The sequence below is a fragment of the Astyanax mexicanus genome, chromosome 9 (genome assembly GCF_023375975.1).
Source record: "Astyanax mexicanus isolate ESR-SI-001 chromosome 9, AstMex3_surface, whole genome shotgun sequence".
In the NCBI taxonomy this organism is placed as follows: Eukaryota; Metazoa; Chordata; class Actinopteri; order Characiformes; family Acestrorhamphidae; genus Astyanax; species Astyanax mexicanus.
This window is the reverse complement of record NC_064416.1, coordinates 19,147,162-19,170,476: the sequence shown is the minus strand read 5'-3', so window position 1 is coordinate 19,170,476 and position 23,315 is coordinate 19,147,162. Positions and strand designations below refer to the sequence as shown.

At 36.2% G+C, this 23,315-nt stretch overlaps 1 protein-coding gene across 10 annotated transcripts in view; it reads left to right on the top strand.

Moving 5' to 3' along the window:
- Positions 1 to 23,315, top strand: part of mical3a (microtubule associated monooxygenase, calponin and LIM domain containing 3a) — a 124,417-nt gene that overhangs the window by 70,874 nt on the left and 30,228 nt on the right. For 3 of the 10 annotated variants that reach the window (XM_049483636.1, XM_049483632.1, XM_049483633.1), the window contains 7 exons: positions 11,219 to 11,405; positions 12,478 to 12,572; positions 13,597 to 13,687; positions 17,206 to 17,404; positions 18,660 to 18,898; positions 20,340 to 20,429; positions 22,253 to 22,414. In XM_049483636.1, the coding sequence (XP_049339593.1) occupies positions 11,219 to 11,405; positions 12,478 to 12,572; positions 13,597 to 13,687; positions 17,206 to 17,404; positions 18,660 to 18,898; positions 20,340 to 20,429; positions 22,253 to 22,414 (1,063 nt within the window). Of the gene's footprint in view, positions 1 to 1,672; positions 1,781 to 2,084; positions 2,169 to 4,495; positions 4,613 to 6,050; positions 6,141 to 6,799; positions 6,920 to 7,137; positions 7,237 to 7,341; positions 7,453 to 8,358; positions 8,458 to 9,779; positions 9,888 to 11,218; positions 11,406 to 12,477; positions 12,573 to 13,596; positions 13,688 to 17,205; positions 17,405 to 18,659; positions 18,899 to 20,339; positions 20,430 to 22,252; positions 22,415 to 23,315 lie in introns of all 10 variants that reach the window. The other 7 variants (XM_049483637.1, XM_049483631.1, XM_049483635.1 and 4 more) reach the window with 5 other exon arrangements.

Below are 23,315 nucleotides of genomic sequence, written 5' to 3'. Positions count from 1 at the left end.
AGCAGGAATGAGTGGCATCATCGAGGATTTAAGAGCTTTTTATAGCAGGCTAAGCCCTCTGTGTTCTCTGCACCACTGTAGAGTGATGACCCTGCTGGGCACACTGCAGTTTGGTGGCACGGTCATCTGCTGGACTGTGAAACTGTAAAAGTGAATTTGCTTTCTCAATAAATATGAAAATTATTTCTGTATTTCTTTCTGTAGACTCGTCTTCACAATCCTGTCATCTATGTAAAATCCTGTACTGTTCCTACACTATTAAAAATTAAGATGCTATAAATGGTGTTTTGAGGGATGCTACAGACAACCTCTTTTTACATAAAGAAACACAGGCCTTTTTCACCCACTCTACTTAAGAAGAGCTGTATTTTTTAAATGTACAAGCACAGCTATCACAAAGATTCTGATATTTACCCATGTTTTTAATATAGGTCAGTTTAGTTTAACAGTACAGTAGAATCAATCATCAATCAGCAACTAGGGGTGTATTAAAAATATTGATAGATCAAAAGAATCAATATTTCTTAAAAAAAAAAAAAAGTATTGATTGTTAATGAATAAGTTTATCCACTGGTTCTTACTGGTTCATTTTGCAATAACTTGAAAGTGCATTTTTCTTTTACACATATTTTGTGGTGTATTATGGTGTGTTTAAAGTTAAATGCACATACAGATGGAGCTTTCTGTACTCTGTATTTATTTTCCTGCCCACTTTTTAAAAGCTTACAGCTACAGATGAAAAGTCAAGAGGCAGTGTAGATAATAGCTTAATTGTCACTTGACTGCTAGATGGATGAGGAAGAAAGTTTGGCAGAAAGTAAACTTATGCTATAACTTTATGAAGAGTTGCTGTCCAACCTAGTTAGAAATTGTAGACCACTGTTGTTTTTTTGTCATGAATGCTTAGCATCCATGACAAAATAAAGAATGCATAGAGGCATGTGGGCAGTGCTACATACTGCAACATTTATTCAGAATCTGATTTAAATAATGTAATAAATTGCCCTGCGTGCAGTGCTACAATGTATCCCAATATGTTGAATCATTACCATTGTATCATGATGCATATAATATTACCAGGTACGTTCCAGTACACACTTTTGAAGAAAAAATCATGAATTGACAGACCTTTTGTAGGACAATTTTTAGAAAGAAATTTGAGAAACTTTGAGTGAAACGCAAATTGAACCAGTCTTTGCATGTAAATGATTTATTAATAAAAAAACTTTCTTACACCCCTAGCTGTTGATCCTACTGTATTCTTAAACTAAACGTAACTGTAATAAGAAATGTGTGTGAATGTCAGACTCCTCATGGTAGCTGTGCATGTTTCTTCATGGAAATAAAAATGGTTCATCTGTAGCATCCCTCAAACTACGGTACCATTATTTATGGTTTGTTTATGCAATCAAAACTGGTTACTCTGACATTGTTCAAACTTTATTATTGCATGACTTATTATAGACAATTATAATTTTGCATGTATGTCATAGATTTTTTCTTTCTTTCTCTTATTTCTTTGTTTGCATGCCTTCCTTTTCATATTTTCCTTTTTTTTTTCTTTTCCCTCTTTCATGGATGACTACAATGGTGGCTCATGTTTGACTGTCTCTGCTATTTCCTGGCTCCTCATTGGCCACTTCACCGGTCATTTTCACTGCACTGGTTGCAGGGGGAGTCCATGCCTAATCTGTCAGTTTTGGAACCCCCCTCTCCACCCCCCGCCCCTTTGAAAGAGTCAGTGCCCATGCGCCTGGCCCCGGTTCCTGCATGGAGAAAGGTAACAAATATAGAGAAGATCATTTTAATACCAGTAATCTCATAATCTCATAACTTCATCCTTTAGCTGTAGTTTTCTTGGTTTAGTTGGCTTGAGAGGACCTTAACTAAAGCTTTGTTACTAATTTGAGATCTGGAGAACTGCAGTAATCTCTCTTCTTTGCTTTGTAGTTGAAATGAAATTGGTTTTACTAACATATTGTGTTGGGCTGCACTTTTGTGTGACTGCGTATGCTTGTTTGTTTTACGTGAGTGTGTTATGTGTTTAATGGCCACTACCTGTGTGTGTGCGCGCATGCCCACAGAGGCGGACTCAGTTGCAGGAACAGATGAGTTTTCGGTATAAAGAGAGGGTGAAGTGTCAGACTCTACCCAGCAGAGGGGAACAGGTATGACCCTAGTATTAGGAGGCCATCCCTGCCAGTAGTAGACCCTGGCAGACCCTGCTGTACCACACCCAGTGCTCATTCCAGTCTTGTGAATTTCAGTCAGTGATGTTCTATATATATATATTTTTCTTTCTTTCTTATATATATATATATATATATATTTTTTTTTTTAAGTAGTACATTCCTTGACAAAAAAATAATGTTTTCAGATCAGTGCAAAAGTCACCAAGGGTTGCCCTTGTTTCCACCAGATTGTAAGATTGTAACACTTCCTTGCCACAGCCATGTTTATAGGACACCAGCTTCAGCAGTCTATGGTTGTGAAGGATCTACAGGCCCAGCTGCAATATCCTTTTGCTGTAGTATTGTTGTCGTTTACTTATATTACCTTTGCATCCACACATATAAAGTTTTATTAGAAATCCATCTACTCTTTAATTCTTTTGTCAGAGTGTATTCATGACAGCGCAGTCCAGCGTACTACTTTAATCATCAATCATCAAACATCAATTCTCTTTATCTGCCACCTTATTTTAATGGCAATATTATACAGAAGCCTAATAGCATTGGCCAATTTAGTCAATATAGTACACTCCATCGTTGAAGACCAGTGAATGGAGTGCAGTTAGGAGTGTAGCCATGCTAAACTCTTATCTAATTATAACCATTATTAAATAATACATACTTGAACAGTATCTACTGTGTGAAAGGAAGTGTTGAAACCAAAGGCAGCTTTTATAGCTTAAAGTCTGCCAGTGTATCTGCCTTAGGATTTGGAAAATTGGCAGTGTTGCTGCTCTTTGGCAGTGGAGTTGGCAGCTTTGCAGCATGGTTTCCAGTAGGGACCCTGAGATTCCATGGAAAGCACACATTAAGTACAGTAAGTAGTCTGCGCCTGGCTTTTAAAGCAGAGATTGTAAAGTGTCCTTAATGGGATGCGCTCTAAGTGTTTTAAATACACTGGAAGCAGCAGTTTAGATGCAAGTAGCATTTAGATGATCAGACTGGGCTGACTTGTTCTGTAGTGGGTAGTATCCTGATAGAATCAGAGACTCCCTCCTGACAGTGGCTGTTGGCAGTCTGATCCCATTCCCAGAAAGATGCTTAATGGTCCTTAGCTTTTGCTTATTGTTCTGTTTCTTTGATTTTGCTCATTGTTAGATTGTGGTGGTTTAGATGTGGCTTTGTTAGCTTTGTTTTTACTCATTCCTCTATGGGTGGTCTGTTTGTTTCTGTGTTTGTGTGTGTGTGTGTGTGTGTGTGTGTTTGTGTGTGTATGTGTGTGTGTGTGTGTGTGTGTGTGTGTGTGTGTGTGTGTGTGTGTGTGTGTGATTTTTGTGTTATACCCTTTCTATGTTTAGAGCCTGATTGGCAGGATTTAATACACTATGGCTGAATGAACTCCTTTCTATAATAGATAGCTATTTAAACATTTTGTGTGAGTGTGGGAGACAGAGCGCTGCCATGTACTTTGGCTCAGGTTTGTTAGTGTTTGTAGTGAGAGTCATTCTACGAAACATGTGCCTGCAATATTCTACATCTTCAGTGCAGATGTTAGAAAAAGAACACATCAGTCAGCATGTCCTTGTTGATCTTTTTTAATTCAGATTGTAAAAAGTGACTGATAGTAAATTTCGTACTTAAGTTGACACAGTAATTAAGTTTTATTTCTTGGAGAAAAAAAAAACATTTAAATACTTAAAAACTCATTACTTATTGAGGGAAATCAAGGCCAATTTAAACATTTAAAAACAGAAATTTATGAAAAATGACAAGAGAAAAGCATTACAAATAAAATACAATAAATTAAAGGAAAGAAATAATACTACTTTAAGAATATTTAAGCATTGGAATTATATAATATAAATATGTTTAAACGTTCCAACTAAATAAACCATAAATAAAATAACACAAAGTGTGCTTACTGGCTTATTTTTGCAAATATTTGCAAATTAATCAGATTTTTATTCATGTGAACTGGGACACATTTTTTTTATATAATAATATTTGATAATACATACAATACTGAACTTTCAATTGTTATAAAAAGGTCATCTACTGATGTCCTTTAATGATCTACTTTAATAATAAATTGTGTGTTATCCTAATTACATCTACTCTAATGATATGTATGTATACCATTATAACAAAAAACACTTGAATTAATAGTTTTAAACTTTGGAGACTTTTACTTGCTTGCTTAATGCATTTCATCAGGCACTGCAGATGCATCTGGAAGATGTTTGATAGAATGACTGGTTAGTGGTGTGAGTTTGGAGATTATAGAGTGACCGGGTGCTCTTTACTCCTCTCCTGTCTCTCTGAAGGCCATCAGGAGCAGCGATGGTCTGCGAAGCTGCCCTAAGAAAACCATTCTGCTCTCTTCTTCTTCTCCTCCTTCAACCTCTGCATCCTCCTCTCCACCGCTCTCTCCATACACACAGGTGATATTCATTGCCATGCAGTTCAGTGGTTCTCTGCTCTTCATCTCATCCTTAAGACTAACCAGCTGTCTGTGTTTCGCTTTGTAGTTTTTCTAATAGTTTCATTCAGTCTTGCCTTTTGAAACACTTGACCGATTAACACCTTTTCTATTGCTCTTTTCATAAAGTTTTTACAAAGCACTGAAAAAAAGCATCATTAGAATCGTCAGAATTGGCGTTACTTTACATATGCATTTCTGGGCATGCTGAGGGATGTAGAGATGTCACTGAAAGTGTGAAAGAAGCATGTGGACTGAGGCAATAAGTTAATATTAAAAGATTTTATGCAGCTTAATGCAGTTACATGGTGCAGTTAACAGCAAGTCAAGCCCAGAGTAGCAACAACCTCGATGTTGGCTGTTATTTTGAGGGGAAAATGTTAAAGATGCTACTTTAACTGTGTTTTCTACCTAACCTTTCTGACCTGCATAACCTAAGTGAACATTACCATTTTCAGCTTAGATAAAATTCAATGTATCTCAGATATTTAATTACATTCTCTTACATGTTCATAAACACAGTAAGCATACAGCATCATAAACACAAACATGTGGTACTGTGCAAAAGCCAGAGACCACCCTTTTATTTAGTTATTTACTTTCCATTTCAAAGTCCAGTTTAACTTTCTTTCTTTTTTTACTCTTGCTCTCTTTCTTCCTTTTTTGCTGTCTTTCTTTCTTTGTTATCTGTCCCTCACAAGTACACTCTCAAATAAATGAAAAATAAGAATACCATAGAATGCATTTATTAAATATTATTAAATATTAGATATTTAATTTCTATAAATGTGCTCAGGGCTTATGTGCTCAGATACAATTTTGTAAACCTTTTTACCACCTTGTTATTTTAACTCATAATAAAACGCACTGAATTTTCTTTTACAGAGGGCTTGTGGGAAAACAAATATATCATCTTGGCTGGTTTACAAAAAACAGTGACAGTTCCTGTCTTTACAATACAATCTCTAATAATACATTTTTGGTATTATTCCAGTTTTACTAGGACAGTTAAGACAATAAATTATGACAGGAAATTAAATAAATAAAGAATGGTCTCTGACTTTTGAATGTTGTATTTTTATATTTTAAATCATGCACACATCCAAACCTTCCTCCCATGTTCACATATTTGTCACATTAAATCACAGTTCCTGCATGTGGAATGGTTAAACAGTGTGTAGAAGAAGGCCTCTGCAAGCATCTAAAGAATTTCAATGTTTAAAACCTTCTATACGTGGTACTACAGCTCCATCTGCTGAGGCTTAAGGAAAATGCAGTGTGTGCAATGATGGTGCATTCCACCGCAGTTTCTTTTCTTGTATTTGTTAACGTGTGAAGTGCTTTTTAAAAGCTTGAAGACTGGCAACTGGTTGCAGTAACTCTGTAACTCTGTTCTACAGAGCAGTGATCACAAAGTGGAGGTAAATGCTTATGGTGAGAAGCAGGATGATCTTGGCACCTCCCAGGACCGTTTTGCGCTCTATTACAGGGTAAACATGGTTGCAGCATGAGGGAGTTGTGTTTTATGTACTGCATGAATACATTCACACCGATAATAAGTGGTTTGGGACATTTGATGTAAATTTTCGTAGGCATATCTGGAACAGACTTGAAAAAGCACAATTTACCTTTTTTTTTTTGCTTTTGCTTTTAATGAATTTGTATAGACCTAAAGAGATTATGGAATTATCACAATTCATGAACATCAATTCCTGATTGGTTTATCAAGACTCAGGAAGCATGGCGTTTCTGTGCATCATTGCTTAAAACTAAGGATGCACCAATCTGAAGAAGCTGGATTGAATATTGATTTTTTCTCTCATTTACTAAAATGAAATCCAAGTCTAAATCTGTATATATGTATATGTATATAAATGCAAAAGGCATTTCTGAGTGGAGAAAGGACAAAATATTGTGTTTAAAGGTACCAGTGTGCTGGAACGACCATCCCTGCTGAGCCTAATAAAATATATTCATTCCGGCTCAAAAAAAAGATATGATGCAATATGCATGACGCGATATGATATATATATATATATATATTGTCCCACTCCTAGTTAGTGCATCCCTACTTAAATCATCTTGTGTATGCAGACTGCATAGTATTTGTATTTGAGTTGAATCTTTTCTGGGTACTGTTTGTCCACAGGAGGCAGGCCTCTGGCCTGAGGAGACATCTGAGCCCTTTCAGGCCCCTACCATTCAGGAAAAAGCAGAAACACTAGCCACCAAGTTTACAAGGCAGCCTTGCAAAGCTGATAAGCCACAGGTAGAGCTTTAGAAAACTCAGCATGATGATTGACACTAACATGCACATCTTTAGACTTAAAACAGTGCTATTTATGTTCATCCTGGACTTGGACTTGCACATTCTGGTTTGGTTTGGAGTGATCTTGGTTTATCAGTATTAGTTTTTCTCCTCTGTGGTTGGTACTAAGAGTCTCTCTGTCTTTCCCTCTCTGTCCCCCTCCTTCTCTTCCTCTGGAGCCTATGAAAAAACCCTCCCACTTCTTTCTCGAGCAGTGGCTGCTGACCCACGGGCTGGCTCCTCAGCAGCCCACCTACTTCCCTGACCCTCAGCTGCAGGTAGCCCTGCCCATGCATGACCTCCCTCCTCCCATGTCCCATTTGCTCAGTTTAAAAGTAGCTTTGAATTTTGTGTGGTGATCAGAGTAGGTATGTTTTCTACAGGAGATCCAGAGATTAGACTCTGATGATCAAGTGCCTTTGCATATCCCCAGCATCCGGGAGCGAGCAGAGAGGTTAACCTCTCTGTTTAAAGACAAGCCCAGCAGGCCCAAGGTGACCTCTTCATTTTGGCATATTTGCACATACCTCAATACTGTTTATAAATTTTTCACTCGTTTGGGACCATTTATCTACATCTACACTCTGTATATTGTTATTGTACACTCACTGACAAAAAAAATAACTCTTCACTCCCTTGGCTTAACTAGTCACATTTTAGTCAAACATTTATGGGACCAGCTAAAATGCCATCTTCAGCAACCTATTAGTAGGGCTGCAACAAATAGTAAATATAATAGACAATTATTGACAATCAACTAATCATTAATTTGCAACAGTACTCACTAAATATCAGTACTTTCCACATTTAAACAACACCTAGACATTTAAATGCCTTTTAAATCTCATGGTTAGCTGTCTTTTTTAATCATTCTAAAAAAAATGGAGGACATAGCAGATATAATAGTTGACTAATCAACTAATCAAAAAAAAAATCATCAGGTTAGTCGACTACCAAAATAAAAATTAGTTGCAGCCGTACCTATTAGTGTGCAGGATCTTCAGGCCCAGCTGCAACATCTGTGGCCAGAGAATGCCATACAAGATCTAATATGCTTCCGTGCCCATTTTATCCGTTTGCCATAGTATTGTAATCACATACATATTTTATCATTATATTCACACATATTATACGTATTATTTGATTCTAACGTTATGTCAATATGTGTATAATAAAAAGCACCAAATTTAACATAAAAAGTAAATGATTCCCGACCCTATGGTGGGCCCCCTTATATTAAGAATGAAGTACATGTAATACATCTTTTAGTTTTTTTATCCTATAACCACTCCCTTTCTTCTCCTTCCTCTTTATGTTGTCATGTTCCTTCTTTCCAGTGTAGTAAAGCCAGAAGTAAATTCTGTTTTCTCTTTCACGTTCTTTCATTCTTCCCCCTGAAGCCTAAGAAAAAGCCCTCACGGTTCTTTATTGAGCAGTGGCACAGAGTGCGAGAAATTCCCACAGACAGCCCCCTCCCCTCTCCTGCCTCACTCCGACAGGTATCTCTTTACTGGTGCAGTGCCTCAGCCCAGTTTTGCACCTGTGTGCTCCTGTGGATTAATCACACAGTATTAGAACCAATCATACAATGCACTGTGACTAGCTTTGTCTACTGACTGCATTTTGAGGTCTTGTGGTCTTATCCTTTCAATCCTTGCATGGTTGTGTGTGCATAGAAAAGAAACAAAATGATAAATAATAAAGTAACTGACTAGCATTTCTGACTCTGTTTTTGCAGCTCAGTTTGGTCAGCAATACAGAATAATCCGTAATCCATAATACAAAAAAACAATAGCAACTGAGCTGCAGTTTATATTGATTATATATTGTGTAAGATGTTAAGACTGTATTCCACCTCCTTAGTTTGTTTACTGTACGGTTTATTCCCAGCTGTAGAGGGAGGTCTTCCTATTCTCAGATTACTGACCATGAAAGGTTGTGGTGTTGACTGAATTCCCACTTATGAGACAATTAGACAGTACCCCACTCTAGTGCCATATTCATAAATTGTCTCTTAGAAAGCATAGAAAAGTGAAATTACTGTTTTTAAAAACGTTTTTTTTTTTTACTCTGAATGTCCTACAATCTAATTGGGGCCTCAAGTGTGAAGAGACCATAAATTCCATAAAGGCCTCCATGCTTCTTTGTCAGAAGCCTTCCAGTCTAGGGACATTATAGGATCAGGATCGGTTTTAACCAGCAGTTGGGGGTCCACAGTAAATAAGTTGAAGGGAAGACAAAGACCGAACACAATTTACAATATTTCACCTAATAATTAGTAAATATCAGCTGTAGCTCATTTACTAATTTATTTAAGGCTCATTGCTAAACTAAGTTGAGACAACCAAAAAAAAAACACACTTTATAAATGTAGTACATTGTGAATCTCGTTATAGCTGAAGTGCTCTACAACGGTGTATAACAATGTCTCAATACATTTTTGTGGAGTTTGAATTTTACAGATTTTACTGTAATCAATGCTAACCTAACTACTTTAAACAAAATACCATTGAGTGCTATTTATGTGTGTGGGACCTTCATGCAGGGTTTTAATGTGTGCAGGTTGTTATGGCCTTTGTGTTGGTGTTTGTTTTTGAGTATTTTACAGACTGTTGCTCTTACATGTTGTTATATATAAATTGGAATGGGAATGCCTTGCTTTGAGTGAAAACCCTTCTTTCATTTCACCATTCACTTCACACAGCACATTTGCAGGCCTTTCACACCCTGTTTTTTGTTTTATTTGAGTGTTTCATTTCTGCTCTTACTGTTTGTTTTCCCTTTCTATTTCTTTATTTTCCATTTTCTCTGCCATGCATAGCGATATGTAAGAATGTATACAGGGGGAGTAAGCTCATTGGCTGAGCAAATAGCCAGTCAGCTTCAAACTCAGGACAACCCCAGACTCTCTCTTGAGAAGAGGGATTTGGTAAGAGTTGATGGATTGATAGTGATGGCATGTAGTTCCAGTGTGTGATTGCACCCAGATTAGAATGCTTTGGAAAGTGTTTGGCTAACGTCCTTTTAATGTCCTTTAATGTAGTCCCTTTCTTTATAGATAGTAGGTTTGAGACCCTGAAGTACTAACTGTGTTTCCTCTGCAATGATTGTGTGATGGGATGTTTAAGTATTTTAAGTGTCCTGGTATGATACATCCATTCAGAAATAAATTATTATTCATTTTTGTTCTCACTTTATTTGTACAGTTCCTTATATTTAATTTACAGATGTTCATTTATAGTTTTTATAGATAGAGTTGCACCAAAAATGTAGTTTTTGAGCATACTTAAACATTTGGCCTAAGGTGATTTCATTCGTTTTTTTTTTTTCTATTTTTCATTATTGTTTTAATTTAAATCATCTAGATTTATTTCTTTCTTTTTAAAAATGTATTTGGTCTTTTCACTTTACATGGTTGGCAAATTTTGGAGCATCCCTAGTTATCCCAAGCTATTGTTTTTAGCTAGTAAAACTCTGTTAACATTTAGACCATGGCAAGGGTTAGTATTATTAGATGTTTGGTTGAAATTAATTTAAAGATTATTAGGTAATAATAAGCACCTGTAAAGGATGTACAGTTGCAAGAAAAAGTAAAGCCTTTGGAATTAACTGGATTTCATTACTGATTACTAATAGAGTATATTATGCCATAGCCTATGAGTACTCTGCACATAGGCGCATACCTTACGCTGTAGTCCGACACGCACCTCCTCAGAAATGTAACTGTTTCGCACCACAGACAGCAGCTGCTGATATTAAAATCATTCCAAGATCCCACAACAATCCTGAAATAGAGAATTAACCCAAAAAGACAACAGAAGACTACAAGCTCAACTACAAAATCCATTGTTCATGTGCCTTTATTATAAAAACACTAACAAAAAATATGGTCATGGTGGGACAACATTTAGGAAGCCACTACTTTCTGATATTCCACAGATTTGATTAGTAATCCCTGCAGAAATCCAGGTCATTCCAAAGGGTTTGCTTACATTTTCTGACACTATAAATAGCAGGAATGTCTAAAAAAAAAGTTTTAATTAACTTCAATCTATTAAGAGTTGTGTTATGGCTGCTTTCATTGATTTTATTATAACCTGTTACTCTCATTAACTAAACACTGATTATTTAACATGCTGTGATTCCCTGATGCTGAGTTTAATTTAAAGGTGTTAATACCATGATCAAGATTTTATTTTTTTATAATAATAATAAAATTGGCAGTAAGTTTTATTTTTCCCTTTCTTTTTCCCTCTACAGGGTTCTTTGCGGAAGGAGTTTCCTCAGAACATTGGGGGCAGTGATGTGTGTTTCTTTTGCCGGAAGCGCGTGTACGTGATGGAGCGTCTGAGTGCGGAGGGAAAGTTCTTCCACCGCAGCTGCTTTAAGTGTGACTACTGCGGCACCACCCTGCGCCTCTCCTCCTACGCCTTCGATGTGGAGGACGGTACGTCATCGAAACTAGCCTAGCTTAAACAATATGTTTTCATATTTGTAGCCTTGGCTTTGCAATTCTCTGCTGTATGCCCTTTCAATACAAACACTGTATTTTTTTCAGAGGTTAATCACTTTGATCCTGTTTTCATTGTCCATAGAAAACAACTGAACATTATCCTAACTTGATATAATAATATAAAACAAGTTTCCAATGTGTCCTAAAAAACTGGAAGACTTAGAACTGTATAGACTTATACAAATAAAATATGTGTGGACAGCCCTTCTTATGAGGAAATTCAACCACTGTGTCAACCATGCTGGCAGAAATCACTCATACTGCTTGTCTAGTCCCTATAGAGAAGTATTGTCAGTAGAATAGGACATTCTAAAGCAGATGAACATGAAACTATTGGCATTCTGCTTAATTACAGAGGTCAGAGGAGTAACAGAAAACAGCATTAAGCTGTGGATCAGTGCAACTGTGCACCCTAGAATGACTGTACTCCATCCAATATTTTGGAAACAGGCTTATTAACACAAATAAACAAATAATTAAGTGCATTGTATCTAATATTTCTATATAGTTGTAGTATAGGTATTAATATAAGTAGTGTTGTATGTGTCAAATTGTAACACTTACAGCGGTAACAGTAAAGTATAGAGTTCACTAAAGTTTCAGCACTTTTTACGACTACTAGCGTAACAGAGCAACACATTGCCTGATCACTTGCAAATTACACTGCATGTGTTGTTCTCAATATATGAATTCTCCCTGTTATGGTTTGGTATCATAATATTTCCTTTGTTTTCTAAAACACTGGCATATTGTTGCCTCAAACAGAGTAGTTATTTTTCTGTTTTTCCCCCCATTCACCCCTCCTCAAGACCACACGGCTTAGAGACTTCCCACTGGGCATGGGGAGAGAAGAAAATAAGCATGCAAAGAGTGTTTATCTGCAATTTAGGACACTTTATCTTAACTTTTATCTTAATAGGTGCAGTGTACTGTTTTTTTTTTCTTTCTTAAGAGCTGAATATTGGCTTATCTTGTGACTTTGTGTATGTGTGTTCTTTTCTTCTAGGAAAGTTTTACTGTAAGCCTCACTACTGTTATCGCCTGTCTGGTCAGGCCCAGAGGAAGAGGCCTGCTCCTGCTACTGCTCCTCTCCACTCAAAGGTACAGACATGCAGACTGCCATGCAAACAATACATCTGAGACGTTTGCTTCAAGTTAACTGTTTTTCGCTCGCTTAGATGCATTTCAGTGATTATCAATAGGATACTGTAAAGTGTTTATTTCTAGTGTTTTGTTTTGCTTAATGCTGTATAGATCAGCTAGATGGTCACAGAACATTTATATTTACAGCATTTGTCAGGTGCTTTCATTCAGAGGATTTACAGAGTATACATAGTGAATGATAATGGCTGTGACCGATGGCATCTGGTTATAATTAACCATGTAAACAAACAAGCTAATATGGTGCTTAAAAGTTTGTAAACCCTTTAGAATGTCTCAAGTTTCTGCATAAATATGACCTAAAATATTATCAGATTTTGGTGGGTCATGCAGCAAGACAATGATCCTAAGCACACAAGTCTTAAGAACCAAATAAGAAGGTTCAAGAAAAATAAAGTTAAAGTTGTAGTCCTGACCTTAATCCAATTGGAATATTGTGGAAGGACCTGAAGCAAACAGTTAATGTGAGGAAAGTCACCAACATCCCAGAGTTAAAGCCGTTCTGTACAGTGGAATGGGCTGAAATTCCTCTAAGCTGCAGTGCAGGATTGATTAGCTATAATCATATATATATGTATACTGGGTTCTCTTTACCTACTTTAAGGACTACAGCATTCACAAACTTTCAAGCACCACTGTATTGTGTCAGGATTCACCACATCCACATTCAAGATTCGCATATATATCTCACATATCCCATAGGTCAGTGCAGCATTCTTTAGCATTTCCATGGTACATGGCAAAACTCAGGGGACTCAATATTATATATAAATATAAATGTTCTTGTCCACCTACACTTTGGGGTAAAAACCTGTGTAAAATTGTTGCCATTGATTCTCTTCCTTCAGATCAGTCTTACCCCTACACATGATCATAAAATGATCTTGTCTGTTGCTCTAAATGTAACCTAAATTATATATTTTTAATATTTATTTACTGAATCTTTTTTTCTCTATGCTCTCAGGAGCCCCAGGCCCCAGCGGTAGCTCCAGTCACTGTGGACGCACCCGGCCGAGCGGCAGCCGCTCAGGCCCCTGCGGAGCGCCGGCCCTCAGGTACCCGCCTTTCCTTTCTTGGCCCTGTCCTGCGCCTCTCTCCCGGGGTGGGGGGCACGGTGCGCTCACTGCGGCGCGCATTGTCCTGGACTCGCCACCAGGTGGCACACAACCCCTTAGACTTCCCCTTTCTCCTCACCTACTGCTTATACCTATTCTCCTGCCTCACTCTCAACTTTCTGCTCAATAGCCTCTAGCATGCTTCCTCTAAGATCTGAGAACTCCTGAACTCCACACTGCTGAAGGGTGGACTCAGGCCATTTGTTTTGTTGTGTGTACTGTAAGAATTATTTGTAAATTACTTGGACATGTGCAATAGATATTGTGTAAAATGACAACATATCTTCGATAAGCTTTTATGGCTTTATAAGTAAAACTATCCAGCCAAAATAAGCAATTTAAGCTGTATGGAGTGAATTGGAGAAAGTGGTTAAACAGGAATTTTACAGAATTTTTAGAATTTCCAGGTAATGCAAGCAGTAAAATGTAAACAAAACCATTATGATAGATTCAGCATTAAGTGCTGCATTGAGAAGAAACATGTCCATTTTCTGAACCTGATGAAAAAGTGTTTACCGCCTTTAAAGCTAGGTCATCGGAAGCTATTGATTTATATTTTGTCACTGTCACACAAAAAACCTAAAAACTAGATTTTTTTTACCCCCCCATTTTTACCATTGCTCAAATAATAATAAGTAAATACAATTAATGAATCAAATACCCTACATTTATTTTTATCTTGCTTAATAAGCAATTGCTATTGTAGCACAAAACTATATTACTATATTAACTAAATATTTTTCATTACAATGTCACTGAAAGTGTTTTATAATAATATAAAAAAAATATTTTTTGTTGCCAAATATTCTGTGCATCCCTACTATGAATCTGGCAGTTTTTTATGTTATGTCAGAATGTTATTACTGAATCAATAAAGTTCCACTAAAGGATATGAAAGTTTATAATGGTGAAGGAGTGGTAAAAAATAAATATTAAAATAAAAGTACTTTTAGGTCTTAACTTCTCATGTTTTAAAAAGTATGTTTTACACTAAATCTATTTGCAAATGTCCAATCCATTGGGCAGTTTTTTTTTTCTTTTTGTCTTTTAGTGTTGTAGCTTTAAGGGTTTTAAATCACTCTTTTAAATTAGTGGGGGTTTTTTTGCAGAAATTCCCTTTTAAATTAAAATCTGACCGGTGTTTTTTTCCTGCATGCACTTCTGTTCTGTATTTCTAATATGTGGATATTGTATAGTTTATTTCTGCCTGTTTCTTACCGTTCTGTTGCTAAAATCTCTTTCTCTTCCACCTATTGTCCTCTACTCCCGCCTGTAATAGTGCCTGTGGTTCTGTTCTTGAAATGCTGTAGTATTGAAGCCCTGTACTAGCTGTATTAGTGCTTGTATCAGTGCCTGTGATTTGGATGACTCTGTAAGCTTTACCTTTCCCCTCTCCTATCAGAGCAGCTCTCACTAAGCTAGTGCCTGCATCAGTGCCTGTGATTGGTCCGTAGCTGTAGCTCATTATGTCCTGTGTCTGTTCCTGCTGTTTGTGCATTTCTAAGTCTGTACTGCATACTAACCCCATTCCTGTAGTGCATCTCATCAGCCACATGATTCACATTGCAGTGTTATGTCTTAAAATTAAATTAACTCCTCTTAAAAGGTGTAGTGAATGATTGCATATCATATATGATATATATTCTATTATAAAGATTATATTATGAGGTAAACATCACACATTTTAGAGGTTAATACTTCAGCTGTTTGTAGTGTTTTGTAACGATAAAAAATAGACTTATAGACTATATAGACTAATACTATAGACGCAGTGAATGTTTGCAGTAGTCTGCTTAACTCAGGTAATTTAAGTCCAGGGTAGTAACGTAAAATATATATTTAAAACTTAATTCAGGTAGTTTTGGGAAGTTTGACACAATTTTTTTTTTGCATTTTTAATGTACTGTTAGATACACACAAAGCCGCACTTTTCACCCAACACCACACATTCACATGCTTAGTTTTGGAACATTGTGCATATATATGTTTAATTCATAAGCTACTCACACTTTACACTTTTAGCTTTAGCTAGGCAGGAATCTGTTTTTTTCTGGGATTGTTTTTAGATTGTAGCAGTTAGAATGTTTTGCTTTAATTTCAAATATCCAGCTTAAAAATAAATACAAAAATACTATGTTTAAATATTAATTAATTTTTTAAACCATAATTTTTTTTTTTTTTTTTGATAATAGTGTAGACTGCCTTACATGATATAGGCTAAAAAGAAATCATGTGCATAGACACATTTTACCAGACAATATAAAGTTTGTAGATGCTTACAGTTTAAATAAGTATTTTTCCTTTTCTTTTTTTTATATATATTTATAATACTTTTCACCAAGCACTGCACATTCACATACTCACCTTGCACTATTAAACTGTTGTTTTTTTCTCACGTGAATATTTATTTATAAGCTACTCAGCTTTATTTGTACCTTTTAGCCGTTGGTTTTCCTCGAAGGGATTGCTTTATTTTTCACACAACTCCTTCAACTTTAAGTTAATAAAAAATTTACAAAGTTCAAATATGGACACATTTTTAAACCATTAAACACACCACCACACATACCCATACTCACCTTGCATTTGTTAAATGTTGTTTTTGAACATATTTCTAATTCATAAGCTATTCAGCCTTCACTCACTTTAGCCGTTTTAGAGGTATTCTAAGGAGGGATTAGTTTTTTCTGGGAACTTTTAAGAAGGCAGCATAACTTTTATTTATGTTATTGCTGTGCAAGCAGTGAAAATAAGTCATGCTTTATTCATCACACATTTTCAACTCAACAAACTTAGATAGATCGAATATGAAAACGTTTTTATACCACAAATTGTTGCTTTGTAGGATGGGAAAAAGGCAAGGTACCAACGTTCTGTATTGAGTAAATATGTAATATATTTCATAATACCGTATAAATAAATTTATGGGTTTTATTATTTGATGTAGGCTTATAAATCATATGCATAAATAAATTTTATGAGACAGTACTAAGCTTGTGTTTGTCTATTTTTATTGACTAGGTATAAAAAATGAATGAGATTTTGCTCATTCGGTGCTGGCAGACTACTGTGCTGACTTTTTTACAATAAATTAAACATTTCACACACACCCCTTCAGCAATACCTGTAAGAACGCACAACATTGCAACATGTTATTTGATGTGTTTCTTACTCTTCTAGTATTAGCAGAGGTCACTAAGGAGAGGTTAGACAGGAGCTGACTAATGTAGATCTTTCAGTAGTTTTACTGACATTATTTAAAAAAAGAATGAAATTATTTTCCTTATTTAAAGGAAAATAAAAATGGCTAGGTCTAGATAAGTCACCATAAGCTGAATATATATCTAGAGATTTGTGGGCATCCATGAAAATCTCCAGAGTGGTCTTCAGACCAAGAGTCCAGCCCTTTTTGTGTTTAATCTCCAAATTCATCATCTCTCCGTCACTGTCCTCTGCAGTTCCAGAAGTCAATGGGGTGGGTGAGCCCAGCCTGGCCAAGCGTCTGAGAGGGACCCCCGAGCGCATCGAGCTGGAGAACTACCGGCTGTCCATCATACAGCGTGAGGAGGAGCTGGAGGAGGTTCCTGAGGAGACTCTAGCAGAACACAACCTCAGCAGTGTGCTGGATAAAGGAACAGACGTAGACGATGGCTCCAGGTATGCCACCTTGCAGTTGTGGAAACGGACACTTACACACGTTTATTTATTTTACAATGTTTTAATAATCTTAAATCTGTCCCAAGTAGGATCTGTTCATATTCAAAATCAGCTTAGGTTAAGAGACCATGGTTTACATATCTAACACTCAACTAACTATTGAAAGAGAGGAAACTAACTTTAAACATATCAGTCATATGTTTTTATAGGATATACACTGATTTCCATGCATGCATTTTGCTAATTTGAATATTGATCATTGAAAACATTAAACAACCTAAAGGTATTTTGTCTTCATTTTCAAAAAAAGAGCCCTTACACAACTACATTTTAATTAATATTTACTGAATATTTTTAATAATCAACAAAATATAGTACGTTTGCCATAGCAGGGCTATTCTAATAATTCATTCACCCCAGAAAGGTTAGTTAATCTTATTATTAGCATACCTCAGCAGTGCAATTGTATTTATTTATTTACTTTAGCAATGCTATTTTAGTCACAAACTTACCTCAGCAATGCTATTCTAACTGTACATTTATCCCAGCACTGCTGCTGAAACAAATCCCAAGATTACAGGACAATTCACTTAAAATGTGTCATAAAATAAAGCAGTCATTGTTAAGTGTAAGTAATTTGTTCTTTTCACTTCTAATTCCAGTTGCTAAATAATCAGTATTAATGTGAAACCTAGTTTGCAGTCATTGATTATGTGTTAAGTGATTAAGTTTAAAGCCCAAAACGTACCTAAAAACACCCTGTATAAATCTGAATGCAGAGAAGTACAACAAGACGGAAGATCTAACCAAGCTGGCAATTAGTACTTTCTGTGCGTCGGAACAGGTCTAAGCTATTTGTCAGGTAATTAATGAGCAATCTAAAAAGCACTGAGCTGAGGCAATATTGGGCATGGTAGAGCTGCGTCATTAATCAAATTTGTGTTGTCTCCGCAATATGAGTTTCTGGGCGGAATGCATCACAATGATCTGGAAATCGAAATGCATTACATGAGCTTGAATGAAACATTAGGAGCTGTGCCAGCTATTAGAATTGTGGTGCACTGTCTCAAACCTCAGTCTACTGCGTATAGAGTAAGGGTCTTGTCCTGTACAGTATTAATGATGTTTGTTTCCTGTATATGTGTTTGATATGTACATTATAAAAGAAGCCTTGGCACCAAGGGTGCCATGTACGGTAAGTGTAGTGCTGTTCATTAGTGACACTGTGTGTCTGTTCTTTGCTTTCTCTCTGCAGTAGCTCCGAGTCTGACATGGAGGAGGAAGATGAGGAGCTGGAGCCGGCTGGACCATCAGACCTCGGAGGAGTTCCTTGGAAGGACGCTGTGGAGATCCACGCCAAACTGAAGAGTGGGAGTGACACTGGGGCAGGAAGGGAAGATGGAGAACACAGGGAGGGAGAGATGGAGGGTGAGGATGAGGAGGATGAGGAAGATGAAGAGGAGGAGGAAGAAGAAGAGGAAGAATCAAGTGATGGTAAGTAGAGTTTTTTATTTTTGTCCCTTTTTAAAATGACTTATAAAGCTCTGGAATCCATTATTGCAATATGTAATGAACGTGTATTGACCTGCTCAAACATCGAAAAGCTACAATAAGAGGGCGGGATCAAATGGTGTGGAGATTTTGCTGTGAGCTTGTTTGTGTGTTTAATGTCCATCTTCCTGTCCACTTCATAGTCTGTTTGTTTGTGCTGTCTTTGTCTGATAAAGTTTGTGTTGGCAGAGCTAAACCCTAAAGTCTATATGTATATATAAATGTTAGCTAAATTCAGTTGCATTAGCTGATCACCAGACTTTACTATTAACATTATTAAGCATTGATTTACTAAACTAATTAGTTACAAAACTAATACTAGAGTCCCATGGTGATGTAAAACCACAACCCTTTCTATTATTATAATTCATAGATTTTTTTTTATTCTAATGTTTATATATTTACTGTCTTACGTGGTACAACTAGCAGTGAATTATTTGATTGCTGCCCAGTAGATGTGCACAATATGAAATTATATCACATTATTTTAGAGTATGTTTGCAATAAAGATATTCTTGGTGATACGACAAAACATTGATTAAAAAATAATAATAATATTTTGTACAAATTAGTTTCATACATTCAGTAGAAAAAAAAACTTACTGTAACTTGTTTTTGTGTTATTTTGCCCCTGATTACGTATAAAATGGTAAAATTTTAACAAAATAAAAATGTAGCACCACTGTCCACTCTCACAAAACAACAATAAAAAGATAAAATATGTTAAATATAAAAACTCGAGAGTATGCAAAATATAAAATAAAAAAATCAAAGCAAAGATGTCAAAGATATATGCAGAGATAGAACCTAAAACATAAGAATATAAATGTGAACATTTACATAATTTAGAAATGATATGACAGTAAAAAGTAGGGTTGAGTAATGTATAGAGTCTGCATAATGCTGTGCATCATAATATTTGTAACAATAATGAATTGGTTGCATATCTATATTCTCACATTTTTTACTCAATTTTGTTTGTTTATTTGTTTCTTTATTATTAAGTGTGTGTGTTTGGGTTGTCTTGAAGACTGCTGTTTTTTTTTTTTTTTTACCTTTTTCCTTTTTTTTTGTGGGCAGTTTTATTTTTTTATTTATTTTATATTGATTTGTATTAGTGGATATAACAACCTCAGTGACCCCAGCAAGAACAACATGCTGTACCAAAAAGAGTCTGATCATTCTGTCTGTCATCCTGTACTGTGAAGACATCATCCTCAATTTCTTCCTCTCTCCTCATTCCTTCCACCCCCTGCTGTGTGTGGTGTATGCGTGTGTGTTTGTATGTGAATGGCTGGATGGCTTCTCATCTGTGTGTGTTGGCGTCACCTGTCTCTTCTCCCCTGCTCTGTGTGTGTGTCGGGGTAATTGTGTGGGCTGGCAGAGGGGGAGTATTGCCCCTGGGAGTGGGAGCTCCAGTCAGGTGTATGGCTGGAGAACCTCACAGATGAAGAGGAAACGGGTACATTTAAAGGTAGCGCTGCTTGTGGATGCGTTTGGTTTGCACACACACTCACACTGGAACTCATTTATTTGTAACCTCATTACCAGTTTTCAGGATAGCTGCACTACCTAACCTCGCTCCATTTTTAACTTGGTTTCCTTCATTAAATTTTTGTACTGTTTTTTTAAGTGTGTTTTTCTCATGACTGCTGTTACCACATTAAAACTGTGGCCGCGCAGTATGTTGTTTATAAGTTGTTAGCATGATATTAACCTTATGTCCTAAAGATATTTCTGTTTTGTAGTTATAATTATTGACTCATTATTTCAGATCTTCAGACAAAACTTTAATATAAATACTAATACTATACTATAATTTTTAGTATAGAGAAATGGAAGATTTGTAAGTGATCCTTTCATTTACTGAGGGAAATGTTATCCAAAGCCAATTGGCACCATGTAAAAGAAAAGTAATGACCCACATAGTTACACACTTTAACCAGTTATAGTTCCAGCTATATTACATTCAAATGCTTATAAGGAAGCACCCAGAACATGCAAAATAGGACGAGAAGTTGTCAACACAATTGGAACAAAAGTGGTCTAAATGCACAAGGCAACAAATAAACGTGTACACATCATTATATTGGACATATTTATGCTATATAATGTTATATTAACGAAAGAAAAAGATAAATAATAAGGTATTGTATGTTTTTTATGTGAATTATGTCATTAATATACCGTAGACAGTTAATGTTTTTTCAGCAGACATATTTCTGCTTACCTGACAGAATCTGATCCACTTTACACTTGTCTTAAATATGAGCTTGATATTTGACAAGCTGTGAATGTGGTTTTGTGGTGATCCAATCATAATCCGTTTGTAATTTAACCACAATGCATTTTGAAGGATTTAAACCTGTTTTTAAGTGAAATTTGAATGTCAACCAATCACCAAAAAGGTGTATTAATGCTAGGTGTAAACAAGCACTAATCGTCACATGCACATTTAAACAATGTCAAAAGTCTGCAAAAAAAAAAGTTTCAGAAGTCTTTGAAAGGAAAGTTATGGGATATTTAAATCTACTGCATAGTTTCAAATAATAAGAAGTCATTGCTCATGCTCTGGGATGTCTGAGAACCCCAGTCAAAGCGATTATCTCCTGAAAAACAGTGTAATCATTTCTCCTTCTTCCTACAGTAAATGATTTGATCATTTAAAAACTGTGTTTTATGCTTCTTCATGTTCTTTTTGTCTTTTATTACATTATGCATGAAGATCTGAAGGCGTTTAGTGTGACGAATGTGGAAAAAAATAGATGATATCAGGAAGGGGGAAATACTTTTTTCCAACTGAGCTGCGTACCTAATTCATCAGCCTCTGCAGAATTGTGTTATCTAACAATTTACAAATTTATTCATCTTTCTGAAGCATGCCTGCAGTGCTGAGTTTGGAATATTTTTCTTTTTCCTCCTTTTTTTCCTTCATCGGTACATTCATTGCTGTGCAAAAATGCAGTGTTTAAACTACAAGACAAGCCAGTAATTTCACATGTCTATACTCATTTTGTATTTATAACTCCATAACCTATAACTTTGTATATATTTACTCTATCCCCGCATGTTTTTACTGTTTATCCTTTAGCATTGGCTATTACCGGGTATTGAAACCTATTCTAAAGTTTTCTATTCTTTCTCTCTTCTTCATTATTTCTGTCTGTCTACTCCAATCCTCCTCACATCATACATTTTGATCTATTTCTACTTGGGCTTTCTCTCCAGTTTTGGTCACCTATGTATGTAAACACCCTGCCCACACAAAATCAAACCCTCAAATGTCCAATGGCACAGCCAGGAACCTGAAGATTGACCAAGTCCTGCTGCCAGTGGACCCTTTGCTCCCTCAGAAGGACCCCAAAGCGCTGGAGGGGGACAGGGAGGGTCCCTCAGGCTCAGTCTCGGGCTCACAACCTTCACTCCCCAGCCAGTCCACCCAGCCTACGTCTAGCACAGGTAACCCAAGCCCAGGAGGAGGTGTACCCGACCACTGGTGTGTTCACAGAGAGGGAACATGTGAGGGAGAGTGTAATAGTCTTGTGTGTAACAACGTTTGGCTTCAAGTGCTTTGAGAACACTTTTCATCTCTGTGTCCTTCCTCTCACACATCCACACTAATAAGCTTCTCTTGGTGTGCCTAATGATGAACATGGTGTTGGTGTTGTATTGTCTGCAAATGCTTCTTATTGTTTAAAAAAAAAAAAAAAAAGTTTTTTTTTGGTTGTTTTATTTTGTCATTTTTCTTAAGCCTACATTCACAGAGCAGGTAAATGTGGCCCAAATCCCATTTTTCCGTCATATGTGATACAGATGTGTCAAAATGCATGGAATCTGACATTATCAGTTCTGATTTGGGATATTTCAATATGTGGTATTGAAATTTGATACACCTCTATTTATTGGCAGTCAGGCTCAGTGTGAACCGCCAGATTAGAATTCATGCGACTTTCAGGGGAGAAGGGAATATGGACATACAGTATTGTGCAAATATTTTAGGCACTTGTGTATATTTCATTAAAGAAACACCTTTTTATCTGTGAAGTAAGTGTTTATTAGCTCAGTAAAACACTAAAGCATTACAATTAATACAAACAGCAATTTAAAAAAAATCAGAGCTGTTTTCCTTGAAACAGCTCCTAATCTCTCCTCATTTGAGTTATTTCTAGTGCTCATCATATCAACACCTGCTTTGGTAAATTGATAAATGGCTGAGGGCATCCAGGAGAAATCTGGAATCTCTACACTTTGTTCTTCAGCTTGGCTCACAGGATATAACATACTTAGCTAAAAATGAGAATTCCTTGTTACGTTTTACTGTACGTATGTATATTCGCATCTGTTTAAATCATATGTGGTG